Genomic DNA, 21764 nt, shown 5'->3' on the forward strand with positions numbered 1-21764 from the left:
ATACCACACTCCAGCTGAGGCCTCAGCAGTGTCAAATAGAGTGGGACACTTATCTTCCATGTCTTATATTAATGCTCCTATTAATACACCCCAAACTGAAATTGGTCTTTTTTGCAACTGCATCACATTATTGACTCCAATTCAATTTGTAATCCACTATAATTTGCAGATCCTTTTCAGCAGTGCAACTATCTAGCCAGTTGTTTCCCATTTTGTAGTTGTACATTTGATTTTTCCTTCTTAAGTGTACTACTGTGCATTTTGTCTTTATAGGGGTCATCTTGTTGATTTCAAACCAATTCTCTAATTTGTCAAAATTGTCTTGAGTTCTAATCCTGTTTTCCAAAGTCCTTGCAACCCCTCCAATCTTGGTGTCACCTGAAAATTATATAACGGTTATTTCCAATCCATTATCCAAGAAATTAATGGATATATTGAATAGTACTGGACTTACTCTGCCCCTTCAGGACTCACTAGATACAGATAGCAAATCATCCCAGTTTGACAGCAAACCATTGCCTATTCTTTGAGTATGGTCTTTCAACCAGTTGGGCATCCACTTTGTAGTAATTTAATTTAGACCACATCTTCCTACTTTGCTTATGACAATGTCAGTGGGACTATGTAAAAAATCGTACCAAAATTACACTATATTTTTGAAAATCTAGCTCTAAGTATTTTATGATGTTTTCTGTGAGAGTGGGAGTGCTAGCATATTATTCAGGTCAAATTCCGGTGCTGGCAATCGTCTTTGCCTACCTTAAACTACAAGAGGAACGCTATTGCATTTACTAGCTTCGTCATTTCACATCAGAGAGTATTGTGCAAACTAGTTTCTGCTGACCGATGTACCGCTCCAGCATTCCATCCCATGGGTACTTCTCTTCAATGGTGAATGAAGATGCTATATTCAGTATCTGCTTTCAAACTGTTATCTCTGTGTGTGGTGATGCCTGCAAAGTCTGAAGTGCTTTCCAAGCCAGAAGGCACAGTATCTACCCCCAAAAGAGTTTACATTTGAAAAATGACAAAACAAAGAAAAGTTGATCAAGTCAAAGATATGTCACCCACCTTCTCTTTCAAAACTCAGAGACATAAAAAGTAGAGGAAGGGAGAGCCACAAACAAAGTGACAATAAGTGTTTTCTACATTATATACTAGTGAGAGGGAGGATGGTCTAGTGGTTAGGGCATTAACATAGGACTTGAGATACTGGAGTCCTGGGCCCTACCTGATTTTCTGCATAACCTTCTGCAAGTCTCTTAGGCAAGAATTTTTAAAGGTAGTAGGATATAGGCTCCCAGATGCTTAAATCCCTTTGAAAAATGAGGTTGAGGTATCTAAATCAGTGAGACATTGCAACTCTGAATGCAGCAACACCCTAAGCATCTTAAATAACTTTGGCCTAAAAGTCTCAGAGTAGCAGCAGTATTAGTCTGTAACTAAGGGTACGTCTAGACTACATGCCTCTGGCGACAGAGGCATGTAGATTAGGCTACCAGACATAGGAAAATGAAGCGGCGATTTAAATAATCACTGCTTCATTTAAATTTACATGGCTGCTGCGCTGAGCCGACAAACATCTGATCAGCTGATCAGCTGTTTGTCAGCTCAGCGCGGCAGCCATGTAAGTTTAAATGAAGCGGCGATTATTTAAATCGCTGCTTCATTTTCCTGTGTCTGGTAGCCTAATCTACATGCCTCTGGTGACAGAGGCATGTAGTCTAGACGTACCCTAAAAGAACTTAGAAAACAACAATGGTTCTGTAGCACCTTAGGGTATGTCTATACAGCAAAGTTATTTAGAAATAACTGCTGATATTTCAAAATAACTTTCCTAGTGTCTACACAAGCCTACAGCTATTTCAAAATTAATTCAAAATAGTGGAGGGCTTATTTCGAAATTGGTAAACCTCATTCCACGAGGAATAGCACCAATTTCGAAATTGCAATTCGAAATTGCTATTTCAAAATAAGCGCCGTGTAGATGCTTATTTCGAAATAGGGGGCCTCTAGCCCTTCCCAGGGTGCCCTGCTGGCCGTCCAGGCCACAAGGTAACTTCTGACCTGCTGCCCTGCTGGAGCCAGTTCCGGCTGGCCTTAAATGCGATTCAGCGTCCAATCAGTGTGGATGCACTATTTCGAAATGCATTTTGTGTAGACACACAATAAGATAAGAAATAAGATATTTCGAAATAATGCTGTAGTGTAGATGTACCCTTAGAGACTTACAAAAATATAGAAATAGTATCATGCGCTTTCGTGGGCACAACCCACTTATTAAAGTTTCCAAGGCTTCCTTGTTCCTCCTTCCTTAGCTGTATAGTGGGACACACAGCACTTTTCCCTACCTGTCACAGGGGTGCCCTAAGGCCCAGGGCACCCCTTGTTGCTCCCCACACCATACAGCCCCTATTAGGCTACTTACAGCCCCCAGGCCCAGTCACAAGCCTAGTGCACCCCCTAGTAAGGTAAATACGGCACCAACACAGCCCCACTTCCTCAGGGTATATACAGGCTTCTGGGCTATTTCCCAGGTAAGCTTCCTCTAAGTTTAGGTAGCTGGGATATGGTGGGGTGGGAAGGTCGGGGGACCCGGGCCCTCCCACTCCACCGGGTCCCGGCCCAGGGCCCAGGGCCCAGGGCCCAGTTGGCAGCGAATGCTCTTGCTGTCTGCTTGGTGGGGATGCCTACTGGATCACACAGAGTTCCCGGAGGGCAATCCTCCGCCCTGGGCCACCTCCTACCCCCACTGGTGCATTGCGCCTTCCTCTGCGTGTGGGTCCGGCAGTCACTCTCAGTCTGGCAACTCCTTTGCCCAGCATTGTCGCTGTGGCTGCTGCGATGCCTGGAGCTGCTGCAGAGGTGGCTGCGGCTGTAGCTGTGATGGCTGGTGCTGCTCCTGCAGCAGCTGTAGCTATGGCTACTGCAGTGGCTGGTGCTTCTCTGGGGGCAGCTGCTCCTTGTACTCTGGCTGCAAGCGCTGCTCAAGAGCTTCTGCCTGGGCTCCTTCTCCTTCAGTGGTCAGGCCCATCTTCCCTGATGAGCCCTCTTTTATACTCCGGCAGCAGGAGCATGCCCAGCAGGCTACAGTGGGTGTGGCCTTCCTGGCCATCCGAGTGGAGTTAACCACTTCTGGCTAGTGCGGGGGGATCTTATCAGCTCTGTCTAGACTGGGCAGTATTCCGGAAAATCAGCCGCTTTTCCGGAAAAACTTGCCAGCTGTCTACACTGGCCGCTTGAATTTCCGCAAAAGCACTGACTTCCTACTGTAAGAAATCAGTGCTTCTTGCGGAAATACTGTGCTGCTCCCGTTCGGGCAAAAGTCCGTTTTGCGCAAAGCTTTTGCACAAAAGGGCCAGTGTAGACAGCTCAGATTTGTTTTCCGCAAAAAAGCCCCGATCGCGAAAATGGCGATCAGGGCTTTTTTGGGAAAAGCGCATCTAGATTGGCACGGACGCTTTTCCGCAAAAAGTGCTTTTGCGGAAAAGTGTCCGTGCCAATCTAGATGCTCTGTTCCGAAAATGCTTTTAATGGAAAACTTTTCTGTTAAAAGCATTTCCGGAAAATCATGCCAGTCTAGACACAGCCATCCTGTCACACTATCTTACTAGACACGTTGAAAGACTGCAAGTTACTCATATGACAGAGCAATGAGAGTCAGGTAGACACCTAGATAATATCAGACCTGTTTAAGAAATAAACTATATAGTACAACTATACAGAACCCCCAATGACAGCCATATCCTCGGCATCGCAATAGAGGCCAGTCTTTAGGAGAGATCTGAGGCCCAAGGGGGTAGCAGCCTTGTGACCAGCTCAGGAAAGATGTCCTGTGCATTGAGGCAAAGATGGAGCTGGTTGGTGGAGAAGTGGATGAAGGGAGTCTGGAGGTGGGTTGCATTGGAAGTGCCTTCAGTGGGAAGTGTATAAAGGGACTTGCATGGTTGGTTTTGTAAGGTTATTTTCCTCTCAGGGAGGAGTGAGCAGAATAGGGAGCCTTCTGAAGATGGGTATCAGGGTTCTCTTTCCTAAAGGCTTCCTAACCCAGAGGCCAGTTCTAGTTTGCTGGCTAGGCTCCATGCAAAACTGGCCCAATGTTAGACACCAGTGAAAATCCCCAGATGATTGAAATGAAAGAATGAGACCTGTCTGAAGCAGTGGCTGAGGGCAGAGGGGGATGCACCAGCCACTTCTCCAGAGTTCATAAAACAAGTACAGCTGCATCAACCACCCCAGGAATGGGGAAGGAGGATCTGAGAGGAAGAATTTTATTCAGCCTACAAAAAACGGAAAAAGAAAACATTGTAGCGAAGGGAAGGAGGCTGGCTGGACCAGGCTGCCCTCCGCAGTTCACTTCTTTAGCAAATGTCTGGCCATAACTCCCCGGATCCATGCTGTCCGCCCCTCTAAACACAACCCCCACCCACGTGCCAGTTAAGCTCCCCATTAAGCATAAGGCCTTTTGAAACAATATTTTGTTTCTCTCGTGTTTGTTCTGTTCACTTTCACTTTTCATTTGCTCTGTCCCTTTCCCCCTCCTTTACTGCGTCTCCCCTTATCTCTTCCACCACGGTCTGGTTTGCTGTAGGGTACAAATACTGTCTCTTTCCTGCCTCTTCTTTTCCAGTGTGGCCCCCTCCCCCGCCTCCTTCCCTTTTCCCCTGACCTCCTTTCTTCCCCCGTCTCTCGGTCTGTGGCTTCCCCTTCCCCAGTCTCTCTGGCTGGATTTGCCTCCTTCCAGCCTCTCTCACATGCTCACCTGCTGCCCTTCCCAAAGCCACTATTGCCCATGCACGTGGCTACTTGCTTTCCCTTTTCTCCCTCCCTTCTCTCTCTCCCACCCATCCCCACGCAGGGTTCCTTACTAAGGCTCCCACCCTGACCTAACCCCACCGACACAGCTGCAGGCGCTCCCCACAACGCTGCTCCTCAGTGCAGACTCCTTGCTGCATTCCTTAAAGAGGCAGCCCTCGCTCCACTTTCTGCTGCGCCTTCCCCTCTCACCAGTCCCCCAGCGCTCAGGGTCGTCGCTCAGATCTCCTGCAGACAGCACAGGAGCCCCTCCCGGAGGCAAATACCCAGCATGACCCCCCTGTGGATCACAGGGCATCCCCCTCCCCTCTGCTGGACGCTGGAGGGGGATCCTCCTCCCCCAGGCAGGACCCGCCTACTAGCTGCAGGTGGCTGCTCAGAACAGGAAGTTGCCACTGTTCATCTAGTTAATTTCACACTCTTGTCACTGAGCTGCTGTGTGACAGGGGCTGGCTAGGAGCGGGGAATCTCAGCCTGGGACCATTCACCCGTCACAAAGCCAGCTGGGGACTCCCCCCTCGCCTCCTGCCACTCCGGATTATCTATAGAGACCAGCGTGGACCTTTCTGTAAAGTGCAGCTGAGAGGTGATAGCAGGAGCTCGGGTGTTTTTTTCCCCACCCCCCACCCCTCATTGAAACTCCTGTTTCCTCTTATACTTCGAAGGATCTTGCTTTTTGGTTGGCGTGACATTTCCAACTTTTCAGCCAGGGCGCTGTACATTTTTGCCTGCCCCATCTCCTCTCTCTATAAAGCAGGACTTGGTCAGGCGACACAGATGAGTTCCATCCATAAGGACCCGGAGTTTGGCTTGCAGACTGGGGACCATGACCCAAATCAAAACGTCAGCCCTCAAGAGGAATTCGACTTCTCGATATTATTCGATTATGATTATTTGAAGCCTATAGAAGGTTTGTGGCGACTACCCATAAAAAAACCCAGCTGAAAACCCTCTTGCCCCCTGGATGTGTGAAAGAATGGCTTCAAAGTACCGAGCGTGAATGTAGTATGTAGGGTTTTGTGCCTGCTTCTTCTACAACTTGGGGGCAGAAATAACTGTTTTTTAGGGGATGGCTTGGCTCTCGGGTTGTTTTCTCCAGTTAACCTTAAGAGGGCAGTAGGGAAATGCTACCGTTTCTGGTTAGGTTACCATATCCGTTTTGGACACTCTACTTTTAGCTTCTTTGCAGTAGCAAAGGGAAAGGATGGTAAAGAGACCTAACCTCACTGCTTATCATACAGTAGCAACAGTAATCACTTAAAATTAGCAGTTTTGGTTGCAATGAGATGAATGTCTAGAGAACTGGCTGATGAATTTAATCATAATGGGAAAACACAGCCAGTTAACTTATGTAATATATTACCTTGTGTTTGCCTATATTGCTCAAAGTTTCATAATCTTTGCAATTACCTTTTTCAAACACTGGGTAATGCAGAAGAGAGAGAAACATCATTTAAAGTATTTTGTATCATTTGAATTTGTTATTTTTAAACAATCACATTTCCTCACTATGACCCCTACCCTGCAAAAACTTAACCCACCTGTTAAACTTTATCTGCATGAGTTGTTCACAGTTGTAAAGTTAAACTTGTGCATAAATCCTTGCAGGAGTAATATTATACTTTACTGGAGTGATTAACAGTGAATAAAGTTATTATTTTACAAGCTAGGTAGATGGAATGTGTGGTTGCTTTAAAATTCTAGGGTTCAGATTCTTTGTAAAGCAGTAGCTACCAATCACTAGTGCAAGGTAGCTTGGCTCTATCTAGTGACTTGAATTATTGGAGGCACTTTTCTGTCCTTTCTAAAATGCTTTGCACACAAGTGACAATAATACACTCTTGTGCAATGACATTGATGGTTGTTGAAGATGCCTTGCTATCCTCTTTATGACTATCATCATGTTGGCTGAAGAGATTGTGAAATTAAAACAACAGTCTTGTGTTATACTTGACACAATAATGACTGCTTAAAGGACTATATATTTTTCAAATTTTGAGAAGAAAAAAATTTCATGGGCCTGGACAAAAAACCTAAGATCATTTCTGAATTTTGAGGAATTCTCTAGTTTCAAACTTTACAATTTGAGTCCATCCAGGAAAAAAAAGAGAGGGGACATTTTCTTATCCTACTAAGCCCACATAAGACTGAGTTACTAGAAGTTGACATGCGAATATATATCTTCCCATGCACCCCGCCCCCAAAGTTATATGTTAAGCCCATAGTTCTCAGCTGAGATATACATAACTTTGGGGGTATTCAAAGGTCATCCAAGGAGCATATCACCTCATCTAGATATTTGGCTGGTTTTACTAGCAAAGTCAGCACAAACTAGAATTTCATATGATGACTTCTTTATACTGCTCTATATACTTACATTTCAGTGTAGACAATAACATTTATATTTCTATTGATTTACTTTATAATTATAGGGTAGCAATGAGAAAATAAGCACATTTTTAGTAATAGAGTCTTGGGATACTTTTGTATTTTGTATGTCTGTTTTTGTAAGCAAGATGTTTTTTAGTGAGGTGAAACATAGAGGCACACAGTACAAATCAGACTTTTGAAAGGCATACAGTAGTTTGGAAAGGTTCACAGCCTCTGTGTTAAGCGGTCCAGGCCTAACAAAATTAAACATGCTTGTTTTCTTACTATTTGTTAACAAAGTTATGTAAAATACACGGAGTTCCTGTCCCCTAAAATGTCCTGTCTAAACTATACAGCAAACAGTTGACAGGACACAGAGAGGGGAATAACTAGGATTTAGATTTTGAGATGGAATCATTTTTTTTTGTGGACACTGCACTTTTCTAGGAGGGATTTGAATTAAGAGAATGAAATGGGTTGCCACTTTGGAATTGGAAGAGCATAGGGGCAGTGTGAGAGAAAGAGATAAAATAGATATCAAGTATGGCACTATTAGCATAGTAGATTTTTTAAATTGCTGCATACCTACGTACAAGCAATATTATAGAAGAATGTAAGTATAATCTAAAGTTTATTGTAAATTCATGTGATCTCTTAGGCTTAATACAATTTCAAAGTTGCTAAAGTAAATCAGAGGCTGTTGAGGGCAAGTATTTTTATGAAAACTGTGTTTCAGTGAAGTCTTCAGATTCTTTTTTCATTCATCTATTTATTGTAGAGGCTAGTGCTGAATAGTCGGTAGTGGGAAACTCCACAGGATATTGTAGTATGTAGGTGGGTGGGTGCAGAAAGCTTTTCAGCCACACTAATGGTAAGCAGTGTACACTTATAGAGAGATGTAACTTCCTTCTAGAGCCTGCTGTAGTGCTTTCCCCATATTGAATGATTAGAAACCATAACTACTATTAGTCTTGTTTGTTCCCAAGATGGAAATAATTAGCAAAAGAAGATCACAACAAAATAATATCATTGTAATCTGGACAACATTCCTTGTCTTTGAAAAGGCATCATTCAGAATCTCTAAGCAATCCGTATACATCAGTAATCTTTAATGTATGAATGATTAATACATGTTGTCAACAAAACAGAAAATTTAAAGGAAAATCGTTTATCCCTCTGTCTAGCTGGTTGTAGTTAAACATAGTTGGTTTTGAGAGATTTTGGCCAACATCTCAACAGGATCAGGGTAAAGGGGTGCTTTTCAGTTTTAGATTCAAAACACAACCGAAGCCATAGGACTATCTTTGGATCCTATGTTTTGAATCCACTTCATACATTCAGAGACTTTTGGCTATGAGACTGGTTTTGCCTTATGGACTAGGGTGCTCAACCCACCTCTCCTGGCCAACACTATAATAAGTCACTGTAAACCTGCTCCAAAGGATACATTTTTTGGCAAGGAAACAAATATCAATTTCAGGCTTCAGAATTGGAGCCCGAGGGATATTTGTTTTAGACAAATGAAAAAAACAAAACAGCCTTGTAACTTGACAGTGTATTTTCAAGATTGTGTCTTAAAATTAGTATCTATATTACAATCTGTTGCCATGGAAAAGACAGTAATATCCTCATAGAAAGCAGTTTGCAGTCTCCAGTGCTTATGTATGCCTGAGACAACAGGAACATGGGCTGCTAAAAAAAATAACAGAAAAAAGTGTAAATAAAATCCAGCAGTCAATATTATTAATATTAGATTTTCATCTTTAAGCCAAGCATTTACATAGGCAAGAGTTTAGTAAAAAGGAACTACTTCCAACTTTGCTTTTCACTTTTAACTTTGACCTTGAAGTTTTCATATACTATCTTCTTCTAAGCGTATTACAACTAGAAATGCCAGCTTTTAACAGGCTGAACTGAGAGGTTTGCTTGGATAAACAGGCTTCTGGAATTCTGAAAAGAGGATGTGTTGTGCTGGAGGGATGGGCTCTAAGTTTTCCCATGGTAACTGATGGTGTGTGTAATATATTTTTAGGCCCTTGAAGATGCACCTGACCAGTACTTTGAGGGCTTCTTAGGGCTGCTCTCTTGATTTTATCTAAATGTAAAACCTGACTTTGAGAGACTGTCTTCTCTGTTACTCAGAGACAACGTCTTCTTGAAAACTTGTCTCCTGAATTTCTTCCAGTCGAAGATCACTATACCTCATTTTTCACTGAGAGAGAGGCTACAAATTCTCATAAGCCTCTGATGAATGAGGGTCAGAAAGTAACTTCCTGTATGAGCAGGTTATACCAACCATTCTGTACTGTTTCATACATCTTAATAGATGTAACTGAGTACTGGCCACTAAGGAATATAAAATGCTAGACCAGAAAAACCTCTGCACCACATAGATCCAATATGACAATTCCTATGTTTCTGTATTCTGGAATTAGATGTGATCTCTGTTTGCTATCAGACAATCCATTGGGGATTAGTTAAGATCCATTAACACTGAGGATCCAGAATGGGGCACCATTCTTTGCAGAGTCATTTGAGACCCATAGAGAAGCCTTCTATGTTATAAAATGACTGAGGACAAATTCTACCCTAAAATATGAGCAAGTGCCACTAACACCAATGAAAGTCGGTGTGCCTATATGAAGGCCAGCAGTTGTCTTTTGAGCACAATCTTTTGCTAAGGCTTTGAATGGCCTAGGAAACATCTTCAGTGCAATGTAGTGACAATCTTTTTATAACAGGACACTGACAAGGTTAATAAGTCAAATTTGGGCCTGGCTTCTTTTGTTTTCAATCTCCATGTAATTTCCTCACCTCTACCCTACCCCATATCCTGCCACAAAACAAAGTCTTTTATACTGTTTTTAGTAAAAGAAAAAATAACAACACCCAAGTTCTGGTAAATAGCCCTAGAATAAACAAACCAGCATGCATAGCCTAGTGTTCATTAGCAGCTATGCAATAAAGAAACCAATATGCACATGTAGTAGAGAGACACACTCAAAGGAACTTAACTTTCACTCTATACTTCCAAGTAGTGTAAATAACAGAAGAAAGGACTTTTAAAATATATGGAAAATATCTTTACTGTGCCCTTTCCATTATGTAGTTTATTGCATAATTTTCACATTCTATTGGCTGGATTACCCTCTCACCCTGGTGCAAACAAAAAATAAATCAAGGGAGTTACATTGTTGCAAATGACTGGTGAGAGATCAAAATCAGGACCATTACTTTGAATTTTCTTGATTTCTGCATCCTGGATGGTGCTCTCTTTAGCTGTTCTTGGATGATTTACACAAACCGCATCATGGTTATTCTGTTGAGCTGATGAGCTATTGCTATCTAATTTCATGCTAATTGGCTAGGTCACACCAGTGTTCCCTGTAAGCTGAGTGCCTGGGTGACCAGCCAGGAGAGATTCAAATACCTCCCAGATAATTAGCAGAGCATCCACAGCCTGGCAGCATATTTTTCTACTGTTGGTGCACATCTGTTAATGCCTCAGTGCACATAACAAAAATTATCCTGCACACAGAGGGAAGAAATTAGAGTGAATATTTATGGGGGCCTCTTGTATATGTGTGTGTGTGTGTGTGTGTGTGTGTGTGTGTGTGTAATAAAATATGAAAAATACTGAAGTTGGGGGAATCTTTTGAATATATAGGACCCTGATGCATCTTACCTTCCCTTATCAACTTTGACTGAGGCAGTTGGACTACAGAGCTTGCTCCTTAAACTTAAATCCACTTACCATATGGCTACGTCTATACTGCACATTGTTGTGCAAGAAGATATGTAAATGAGGAATAGGATGAATATTGCCATGCCTCATTTGCATACCTAATGAGCCTCCATTTTTGTGGAAGGGGGTTTTGTGCAAGAAGGAGCTCTCTACATGGTCCTTCTTGAGCAAAAAAACCCTCTTGCGTAGGAGCTGTTCTGCTGCTTATTTTCAGGAAGAACAGTTCCTGCTCAAGAGGGGTTTTTTTGCGCAAGAAGGAGCAGTGTAGAGAGCTCCTTCTTGCGCAAAACCACCTTCCACAAAAATGGCGGCTCATTAGGTATGCAAATGATAGGTATGCAAATAGATTAGGTATGCTCATTAGGTATGCAAATAGATATTCACCCCCGCACCTCATTTGCATATCTTCTTGTGCAACAAAGTGCAGTATAGACATAGCCTATGTGTGTTTTACCTTTGGGTACTTTATCAACTCAAGTGATAATTCTCCATGTTAATTAGAGGAATGTGTGTAAGAAGGGTGAGGAATCTCCAACTACAAGGTGGTTGTATGAGCTTCTGATGTGTTTAGGAATCCCAATCAGGGCTTCACTGTGATAGGCACTGTAGAGCCAGGCACCAGAAAAAACAACCCTTACCCAGGGAGCTTGCAATTGAGGTTTTAAGATGCCAGAGGCGGGTGACAAAGCCTTACAACTGCGAGGTTTGGCTAGACAGGCAGATGTATGGACATCTATCTGAACCCGCAGACAACTCCTCTCAAAATCTCACTGCCCCCAAAATTTTTTCCAGCAGGCTCATTGCATATATCATTATCTGCTTGCATGGAAGGAGTCTCTGATGCCTTTAGCTGCTTCAAGAGGGAGATGGGGAGGGCAATTTCCCCTAACATCTTCAATGGGGGAGGGGCAAAGCAGCACAAGGCTTCTCCCTCTCTCTTTCTCTCCCCCTATAGTGCTCCTGTTTCTCTCCTACATGAGGTCCTGCCATTTATCTTGTCCACCCAGCCCCACTGATGCATCTTTGTGACCCCACCATGGCTGAGGAGACCCCACTCTTCACTGCACACATCCCTCCCTTTATCGCCCAGCGTGTTTCTAACCAAGGGGATGGTCAGCCCCAGGAAGAATTTCTGCCCTCCGCCCCTAGACTTGCTGTCCCAATTATGCACTTGCTACGGTTCTCTCCTCACCTGGAGGGGAAGGAGTCAGGGAAGGGCAGCCACTGGTTAGGGCCATCTGGCTGAATCCTCCTGCCAGGCACTCTTAGGGTTTGGGCTGCTGTGCACTTTTGCTGGTGCCTGTGAATGCAGAGGGAAAGCCGCTGGGCAGAGCACTCAAGTGGAGAAACCATCTAACTCATAGGTGTTGCAACTAGGTGTGCGGGGAGTGCCATAGCACCCCCTGGCTTGAAGTGGTTTGCATTATATACAGGATTTACAATTAGCGTCAATGGCTCCCAGCACCTGCATGACATAGATTGTCCTAACTTCCCCTCAGAGGCAGGAGACTGCCTTTGTTTACAAAAACAAACTCGTGTGGTGCTCAAGCGGGGGGAGCTGGGATGTTGGCTGGGTTTAGTCCTTCCTGGAACAGATTCCAAAACCCAGCAATAGTGCTAGCCAGACCGGGACTATTGACAACAATGGGTCTGGTAATTAAGGGCCCCGTTCTGCTTCCATGGAAGATGAAGGCAAAACTCCCCCTGATTTCAATGCAAGCCAAACAGAAAGTGATTTAAATTTAAAGCAAGAATTACTGTTCCACACCAGCCTTCTCCTCTTTCTTCCTGCAGCAAGGTCTCAATGCTGCATTTGTCACATCACAATCATTTCTATGGCGACAGACTGTGATGTCACAAACACATGGGTTGTAGCCATACCGCTTCAGACAGTGATTTCATTGCATCTCCTAAACTCAGCAGAGTTGGGATTTGGATGGGAGAACTCCAAGAAAAACCTAGGTACTGCAGGAAGTTATGTTGATGATTCAGTGAGCAGCAGCCTTTCCTCTGAGTCAGAACTGAGCCAATATGCCAGGGGTAGCTCTAAACAGTTCACTGTGCTGCTGGAAGTGCTCTCTTTTGCATGAGATATAATAGTGAAGTCTTGACTATTTTTTGGTCAATCAAGATCCTGACTTTTTTTTCCTTCTTCCAAGAGCAAAGATGTTCTGCTTAGTGCCTTGATCAGATGCCAGGGACGCATCTATTCTATCAATAATGTCTCATTCAGGTTACATTACAGATGGTTTTAATTTTCGTTGTGTGTAGTGTTGCTGGCACAGAATGCCTGCCAGGTTAACATGGTGGATGAGCAATCTTTGTATATACAGTCTGTAGAGACCTTTGGAATGTCTGAGGCTGAAAAGTGCTTTATGAATCTAGGTTCACATTGTTACTTATTACTGTGAATAACAGGGTTGTGCATTCTTCAGCTTGACCTTGTAGAGAAAGTGGCAGGTAAGAATGAAAGTGATTGTTGAAGGATTTTGTATTCTTAAAATTATGCTCACCACAATAATTTTATTGCATTAATATATCTTTAGCATTTATTCATGTGTGAATTAAAATTAATCTTTATTAGATATCCATAGCTCAATTTAAAAATATGTGAAGAGGTGCGGTCTGTTTGCAGTAGCATCTTTGAAAATCGCATATATATAGTAACATTTCTTTACTTCGCTCATGTCCTCCATGTACACATTCCTGAAAAATGGCACCACTTAGCAAATATAGCTAAGGCTCTGAGGCCAGGAACTGTAACGTTACCACATAGATGAGACAGCACAAGCTGTCTATGGCATTCATAATGTGCCCATATCACACTGCTGTGTATGATAGGGGCCATAGTTGATCTGGGAAATGAAACATGCAATTATTTTCTTGGTATGAAATTGGTCAGCCCGGAGGACCATTCCGTGATTAGAGTCAATGTAGAAGTTTAAGTTCCTATTGTTTTGAGATCAGGTCCTGCTCTTGTTGGAGGGCAGGGGCTGATTTTGCTCTCACTTACACCAATGTAAATCAGGAGTAATTCCACTGAAATCAAAGAAGGGACATTTTGCATGAATGGGAAGAGGCATATCATGTACAATAGAATCAGTCTCTGGGGTTAGGTGCCACAGAACTGATGACAGTCAGTTTCCATGGATACCAATGATTTGATATTTATCAACAATGACAAAATGTATCCGCTCCAGATTTAGTTATTTCTAATTTGTTATCCTGATGAGCAGTCATGTACTGTGATGAAATAAGGCAGCTGGTAATAGAAGCCTGAAGAAATCCGTGAGTGGTACTTTGAGAGTCTTCTGTGGCTCTGTCAAATAAAAGTTTGGTTGTGTTTCTGAAGTATAAAATATAAGGGAGGAAAACCCACAAATAATTTCTTTTTAAATGCAGCATCCCAGAGTCTGTGCAAAATGTGCAGAACAAAAATTGGAACTAATCCAAATTAGTGGGTTTTGGTATTTTGGAGTGAGTTTTTCTTGTTTTGTCTTAAATTAGAAAGAGTAATTTTATCAAAAACTCAAGTCCTTTTATGTTTTTTATTCACTTGGAAAGTGATCTAGTTCAGTGCAAAGCTGTCATTGAATGAATGATTTCTCTTTATCATGAACCCCCTGCCCCGATAACGTGAAAAAACCCCTGAAATAAAATGCAGTGTGTGTGTACATGAGGATGAAAAAACATTTCATGGAAAAATATTCACTACTTTCTTAGATGCACAATTAGCAACTCCCGAGCAATGTTCCTTCTAATCTTTTGGATATGCAGATTCTTCCATCCATGTGTGGAATCATTTTTATGTGCACCAAAGCATGTGCAAATGTGCACCACCAATAGAAACAAAAACCTCGTTGTGGGTGCTCTGCTAATCAGCAGGGTGGCATTTGATTCTCTCCCGAGTGGCTGCACAAACACCCAGCTTACAGGGAACACCACTCCCAAGTAAAATACATAGTGCTGGTCTCTTGTGTGAAATGCTGTTTGAGAATGTTTAGGAGAATATGGGACAGTTATTTAAATACTTAAATGATGCTGTTCACCTGCAATATGAATAGCTGTTTGCCACAGAATTAATTAAGAGAGCAAATTAACCCATAAGTATAGTGTAATCTGACTACTGAATGCCAAGGTAATCAAAATCTTAAAAATATTCCATGCCTCTTATAATTTAAAGACAAATGTGGAAATCATTATTATGTTTTTCTTTAATTTTGTTCAGCGAACAAATGTAGCAGCACTGCAGCTAAAATATGTGTGCTTGCTAAATCTTGGGCATGATTCTGCTCTCACTAACAGATGCTGTTGAAGAGTAATTCCACTGAAGCTGATGGCAGTGGACTGGTGAACCGCTGTGTGAAATCAGAATCAGGCCCATTGACATCAATGGAAAATTTTGCTATTGACTTCAAAGGCAGCAGAGCGAGACTATGGCTTAGAGTCCCTAAGCATCCCACTCTATCTGAAAACAATCTAGATTTAGATAATTGTAGGCTTTGGCCTGCAACCCTACTTTACATGAGCAAAAGTTGCAGGATTGAACCTTGACATCTTCTGCTGAACCGTGGAATCCTTATTCAGACAAAATGCTATTTGAATTGACATCAAGAGCTAATTTGCCTGAATAAGAAATAGGTTGGTTTTCTTATCCATATTTAATTTTTAAATACTAACTGTACAGTACATTTTCTGATTACTTGTGTTCACTTGTTTAAGACTTATTGAATGCTTTGATGGGGTAATATGAAGCCCAATTGTTGTGTCAGACTAGCTATGTGAGGTATTGCCTTTTATTAGACTTTCTGCTGGTAGAAAGGACAAGCTTTTGGGCACCACAGAGCAATTCTTCTGTCCCGGAAAAAGTAACCAGAGTGTCACATCTAAATACAAGGTGGGGCAGATTGTTAAGAATATGGTTGCAATAAACTACTGAAGATGAGGTTAGCAATTAACACTTCTGCAGTCATGAGACAAAAGATGCTTGGTAGATTGCAAACTGTTGTAATGAGCCATAAAGCCAGTATCTCTGTTGAAACCATGATTTTTAGTGTCAGGTCAGATATAGAGCGATGGATAAGTCTTTGTTTTCAAAGATACATGTGTTGACATGTGGTGGTTACATTTTCTGGGCCTGAATAAGAACTGTGGAAAGTTTGAAACTTGTCTCTTCACCCCAACAGAAGTTGTTCTGATAAAAGATATTAGCTCACCCATTTTGTGTCTCTCATATACTGGGACCAACATGGCTATACCACTGCAAACACAGTAATTGATATATTTCTGTTGAACTTTGTTTTCATGATCTAGACTTTGCCATATAAGAAAATGGAAAACTACTTTTTTGTCTTTTGGTTTTATTCAGTCCCTTTGGAATCTAGTTTTGTGATATCTTAGGTCTCAGTCCAGTTCCTGGTGAATGAAAATATACAAAATATCACATCACTGCAACTGGCACTAATTTGTACCCTCTTGGCAGTGCTAGCAGAGAGGCCAAAGATTAAACATGTGTGGAACCCGAAATACTGTCTACCCTACAGGTGACCCCATGTCAGGGTTCAGGTAGCAGTAGATTGGCAGGACAGTGTAGAGAAGTTTGCAGTGTTGCTGTCCATCCTGTACCTGTTCTGAGAATTTAAGCTCCCCAATCTGTTAATCCAGTATCTGTCACGTGCATTAACTGCAGTAAAAAATAATAATAAAAAAACCTACTATTCACTTAATAGCAGATCACATCCATTTTATCAATATGCATTTTTAATCCATGATTGCTCAGCTTCTGTAGTAATATCTATAGTCTTAAAGAGACCCTTCTTTTTCCAGAAGAACCGACTCCTTCACATAAAACCAACAGCCCACCCACTGGAGTTACATACCCTCATGATGATGTCTTGGACTATGGCCTCAAGCCATACAGCCCCCTGGCTTTTCCTAGTCTTTCTGCAGATCACATGGGCAGATATGGACAGCCAGATAGCATAGGGTCAAAATGCAACTTGGACCCTGTAAAGTCTGGGGCCTCTGCTTTGAGCCCTAGGATTGAGATCACTCCATCCCATGAACTGATTCATGCAGGGGGTCCCTTCCGCAGCAGAGACACAGATCTTTTGGTAGAACATCAGTCCACCTCAGCCACCGCTAGCCCAAGGTTTACACTGCCTGTCCCTGGCTTTGAGGGCTACCGAGAACCGCTATGTTTGAGCCCAGCTAGTAGCGGCTCATCTGCAAGTTTCATTTCAGAGACAAATTTCTCTCCTTACACATCACCGTGTGTTTCACCAAATAATGGTCCTAGTGATGACCTTTGTCCACAGTTTCAAAACATCCCTACTCGTTATTCCCCTAGAACCTCGCCAATAATGTCACCACGAACAAGCATCACGGAGGATACCTGCTTGGGACCACATTCACCATCACCCCGTCCCAACTCAAGGTCTTCATCACCAGGTGCAAAACGGAGGTATTCTTGCACTGAGCTCTGCAACACTCAACCGCCTTCTGCTTCTCCACGACAGTCAAGGACCCCTTCTCCACAAGCCTCTCCTCACCTTCCTGTGAGAGAAGACAGCTCTTTGGTCACTTACACCCAGTTGCCCAGCTCTTCGAGTCTCATGGATGCTATGAGCAACCTTAGCACGGATCCTCCCTGTGGTGTTCCCACGAAAATTTGGAGAAACAGCCCTGATCCCCCCTCCATGCCTTCCCACAAAAACAGCATTCCATGTCACGTCTTTCAGACCGTTGATTACCTTGGGCCTTGTGATCAGGAAGACAGGAGAAACCCAGCACCGGAATCTATTCTGTTAGTACCTCCATCTTGGTCAAAGCAACTGGTGCCTGCAATACCCATCTGCAGGTATGTTTTACTTTTCACTTGTATATTTTCACTGGCTAGGCATAGTCCTTGACTCTCACCAAATTCTTCACAGATGTGCTGCATTGCTGTAAATTATAAACAGATTGATTTTACCAGTGGAAGCTCTGTATGTAATTTATTCAGCACCATTGGCATGCTTCAAAGACAAATATTGCCCCCCTCCCAAGAAGCTTAGATTCTGAGGCCTCCAATCCTGCAGTATGATTCACCCATGTTGATCTTTGTGTTATGTGCATTTGTCTCAGACCATGCTGTAGGATTGGTGCCTTTATATGTGGTGGCGTATTTAGAAAGTATAGACTCTATCTTTTGCGGTGCTAAATGCTCTCAAGTCCCAATGATGTGACTCACGTGGGAACTTAACCTACTCAGTAGCCCACAGACTTGAGTGATTTAACACATTAGCTCTAAGATCAGTAATCACAAATCTAATGCAAAAATATATAGTACATTACATTCTATGGGTTGTCTGATCTGAGGAGTTATTGCTGAAGTTTATGTCAATAAGGTAGTAGTTGGTTACAATCTATTTCCAACACTGAACATATTTTCTCTTACTGTAATTTTATAATATTAGATTTGCCAGTACTTTAATAACAGAAAAAATGTAGTATTTGGTGAGAAATGTTAGCATTTTATTATTGCTATTATCTTCATTTCATGTATCTTATACATCTCACTGTTCTTTTTATATCACCCAAACCAAAAACTCACTGTTTATACACCTGTTAACAGATTTCACAGTAATGATCAAAATCAAAGGTGCGTGGCAAAGATCAGATACAAGTGCACACTCTCAAGCTATTTATTAGGAAGCTATTGTGTCTCTGCTCAGAGTGTGATTTACTGAAATATTTGATAATTCTGGATTTTGGTGGCACTTGTAATTAAGTGCACAAGGTGAAGCCTTGACCCCATTGATGTTAATGGAAAAAATTCCAGTGACTTCAGTGGGCCCAGGAGTTTACCCATAGCACCTTAGCCCTAGGGAGAAGAAATGCTTACATGTACTTTTCTGAGTACCTATTCTGTCTGATGCCTAAAGAGGATCACAACTGAGAGTGCCACACTCAAGGCAGATTGCAAGAAACAAGTCAAACACCCCCCAAATCTATGATTAGATTCTCCAGACCAGTAACAAATAAACTTCCACAGTATCATACTCGTTAACAAGAAGCCAAAACACAGTCCGCTTTAGGCATTCCAACCCCCAGTTCAGTAGCCAGACAACTTTATAAGAGGTCACTGAAAACCCATATCATTATATATGAGATTCTACCAATCCCAGAGGATCTGATGTTCACCCATAGGTCAATAGACATTACAGATCTTACCCAAATATCACACACACAGCCAATTCTTAGTAAAATAACTAATTATTATTAATTATTACTATTATTAATAATACAAGAGTGTTATTAAACAGTGAAAATAATCATATACATTACAAGTGATTGCACAGTCCTTAGATCAGAGTGGTAGCAGGGATGGCAAATCTGCCAGTGTGCACACAAGCCTCTAAGGAATCGTCCCAAAAGGTTAAAATCCAAATAGCAGTTTAGGCGTGTCTGCATTGCCACTTTTCATGCTAAAACTTTAGTGGTTCAGGAGTGTGAACACTCCTCCTGAACAATAAAAAATTTAGTGCTGAAAAGCACCTGTAATGAGAGGGGGTCGTTTTTTTTTATTGCTGGGAGAGCTCTCCTTCAGCAAAAAAGATTGACTATACTTCCTATGTCACAATATAACAGCAACAGCACTGTAACATGGCAATGTCGACATACCCTTAGATGTAGAGTCTGTTTGCATCTTTCCAAACATTTTCCAGGGTATACCAAGTAACTATTTGGAGATCTCAGTCCCACAGCATAAACTTTCTCTGTTTAAAATTTGGCAGATTAGAGACAGCAGGATCAGACTCACGGTTCCTCCTTTATAACTGAAACAGACTGTCTAGTGTTTTCAGCACAGCATGCCTAAAGATTCTTCTTTGTTGAGCAATTATTTACCACATATACACACAGTTAACCCAGTTGTGCTGATTTACTGTCATTCATTATTTCAGGGTAAGCGGAAGGCAGTACATGTAATACAGGCTGGATCTCCTGGGTCTGGGACCCTGGGGACCTGACCGATCCTAAAAGACGGATTTTGATGGACCAGGGGAGGTCAATTCCAGCTCCCCTGCTGATGGACTCTGGGCTCTCCTGGGGTCCATCAGCAGACCCCCACCAGACTCCCCATCTGGCTTTGCTGCTGGGGCTCCGGTGCCTGAAGGCTGCTAGGGCCGCTGGGGCTGCACTGCTCTGGGGGTACTGCTGCCCCAGTGCGGCTGAAGCTCCACACCTCTACGGTGGCTGGAGCTCCGCTGCCCCGGGGCCACCAGGGCTCAGTGGCTCCAGGCTCACTGGGTCTCTGCAGCTCCTGGGCTGCTGGGACTCTGCTGCCCCAGGGCTGCCAGGGGCCACCGGAGCTCTGCTGCCTTGGGGCTGCCAGGGTCTCTATGCCCCGCCAGCCCTGGGACACTGGGCTCCTGGCTTGCAGCCTGCCATGGGGCTGCCTGGGCTCTCTGGTCCAGGGGCTTTCTGGTGCCATAACATCCATGGCTTGGCATACCACTGATATTGCCGGACCAGAGTCCCAGCCCAGAGAGGTTCAACCTGTACCATTAGTTTCATGTAGCCTCTCACATCTTTGAACTTAATGTTGACTGAACACATTCGCATGGAGAAGTAAAGACAATTAAGACTGGAAAGGGACTTAGCATCTACCAGTTAATTCGGTGACAGTCACAAACTTCTGCAGGATATAGGGATACAAACACTTTTAGCCTCTCCCCAGGGTTCTGTTTCTCAAATGAATGGGCACTTGCTGGTCTATTTACATCTCTTCAATTCACATACATGAATTGTCCTGATTACAATTGCAGTGCCTCTTGTTAAGTTATTATGGGTAAGCTGGTTTGCCAGCATCACACCTGCACCTCCTCAGGTTTTCCTAACTGACTGATCTTTTCCTGTCCAGTGTACCTGTTGCATCCCTTCCACCTCTGGAGTGGCCACTCTCTAACCAGTCTGGCTCATACGAATTGCGCATTGAAGTGCAGCCAAAACCTCACCATCGGGCACATTATGAAACTGAGGGGAGCCGAGGGGCAGTCAAAGCACCAACAGGAGGCCATCCGGTGGTCCAGGTAAGAGATTTTAGAATGAATGGAAATGTGCAGGCAGTTGAGATTGGGGTGTGGGGTGGAAATCATGTTAATTCATTTTTATAAAACGTTTAGGGAGCTAATCCTGGGGAGGGGGATATGTGCAAACATAAATGCAAACCAGCAACATGTTTGTACTCTCTAGCATGTGTGAAGTCTGAAGTTGAGTGACAGTGAACTTCAAGAAGTTTGGAGATTCATTTGGGAAATGTCCAGAGGCTCAGCCAAAGTGTATGCCAAGTTTTTTGGATTAGAAATCACATTAAAATTCTCCTCTCTCTGTCAGGAGATGCCCAACAATCCTACTTTGAGCTGAGACAGCTTAACTCTCAAAACAGCCTCTCCTTTTGTGTCATTTCACGCCTTTTGTGATTGTTAGTATTTTGTGAAATAACTACCTAAGCCACTTTCCAACTTCAGAAATCAGCTCAGTGTTGGGTTCAAGGTGCGGTTTCCAGCGAATGCTCACAGTAGATCTCACTGTCTCTGAACCATTGCCTTTCTCCCTACTGCCAGCCAGGTAAACTGCCCAGTCCAGCTCCCTGCTATGCAGAACATATTCCTGCCAACTAGATGGTACCAAGCATACTTCTGAATGCACCTAACCCTTATGAGAGTCTTTTTTTATTACAGACTGTAACTGATAAGGGCTCATCCAGCTTCCAGTACAGTGAACAAACAGACAGTGACCACTCCTTTTGACTTTAATGAAAGTTGGATTAGGGACAGTGTGTATCTTCAGC

The 21764-nt window shown here is 42.9% G+C and overlaps 1 protein-coding gene across 7 annotated transcripts in view; it reads left to right on the forward strand.

The window, feature by feature from the left end:
- NFATC2 (nuclear factor of activated T cells 2) overlaps positions 1–21764 on the forward strand; it is a 147217-nt gene that overhangs the window by 10007 nt on the left and 115446 nt on the right. For 2 of the 7 annotated variants that reach the window (XM_014576720.4, XM_006129434.5), the window contains exons 1-3: positions 5179–5725; positions 16757–17789; positions 20835–21003. In XM_014576720.4, the coding sequence (XP_014432206.2) occupies positions 5593–5725; positions 16757–17789; positions 20835–21003 (1335 nt within the window). In that variant the 5' untranslated portion in view covers positions 5179–5592. Of the gene's footprint in view, positions 1–5178; positions 5726–16756; positions 17790–20834; positions 21004–21764 lie in introns of those variants that run through there. The other 5 variants (XM_025187907.3, XM_014576722.4, XM_006129435.5 and 2 more) reach the window with 5 other exon arrangements.

Source organism: Pelodiscus sinensis, chromosome 17, assembly GCF_052426305.1.
Source record: "Pelodiscus sinensis isolate ZL-2025 chromosome 17, ASM5242630v1, whole genome shotgun sequence".
NCBI classification, from domain to species: domain Eukaryota; kingdom Metazoa; phylum Chordata; order Testudines; family Trionychidae; genus Pelodiscus; species Pelodiscus sinensis.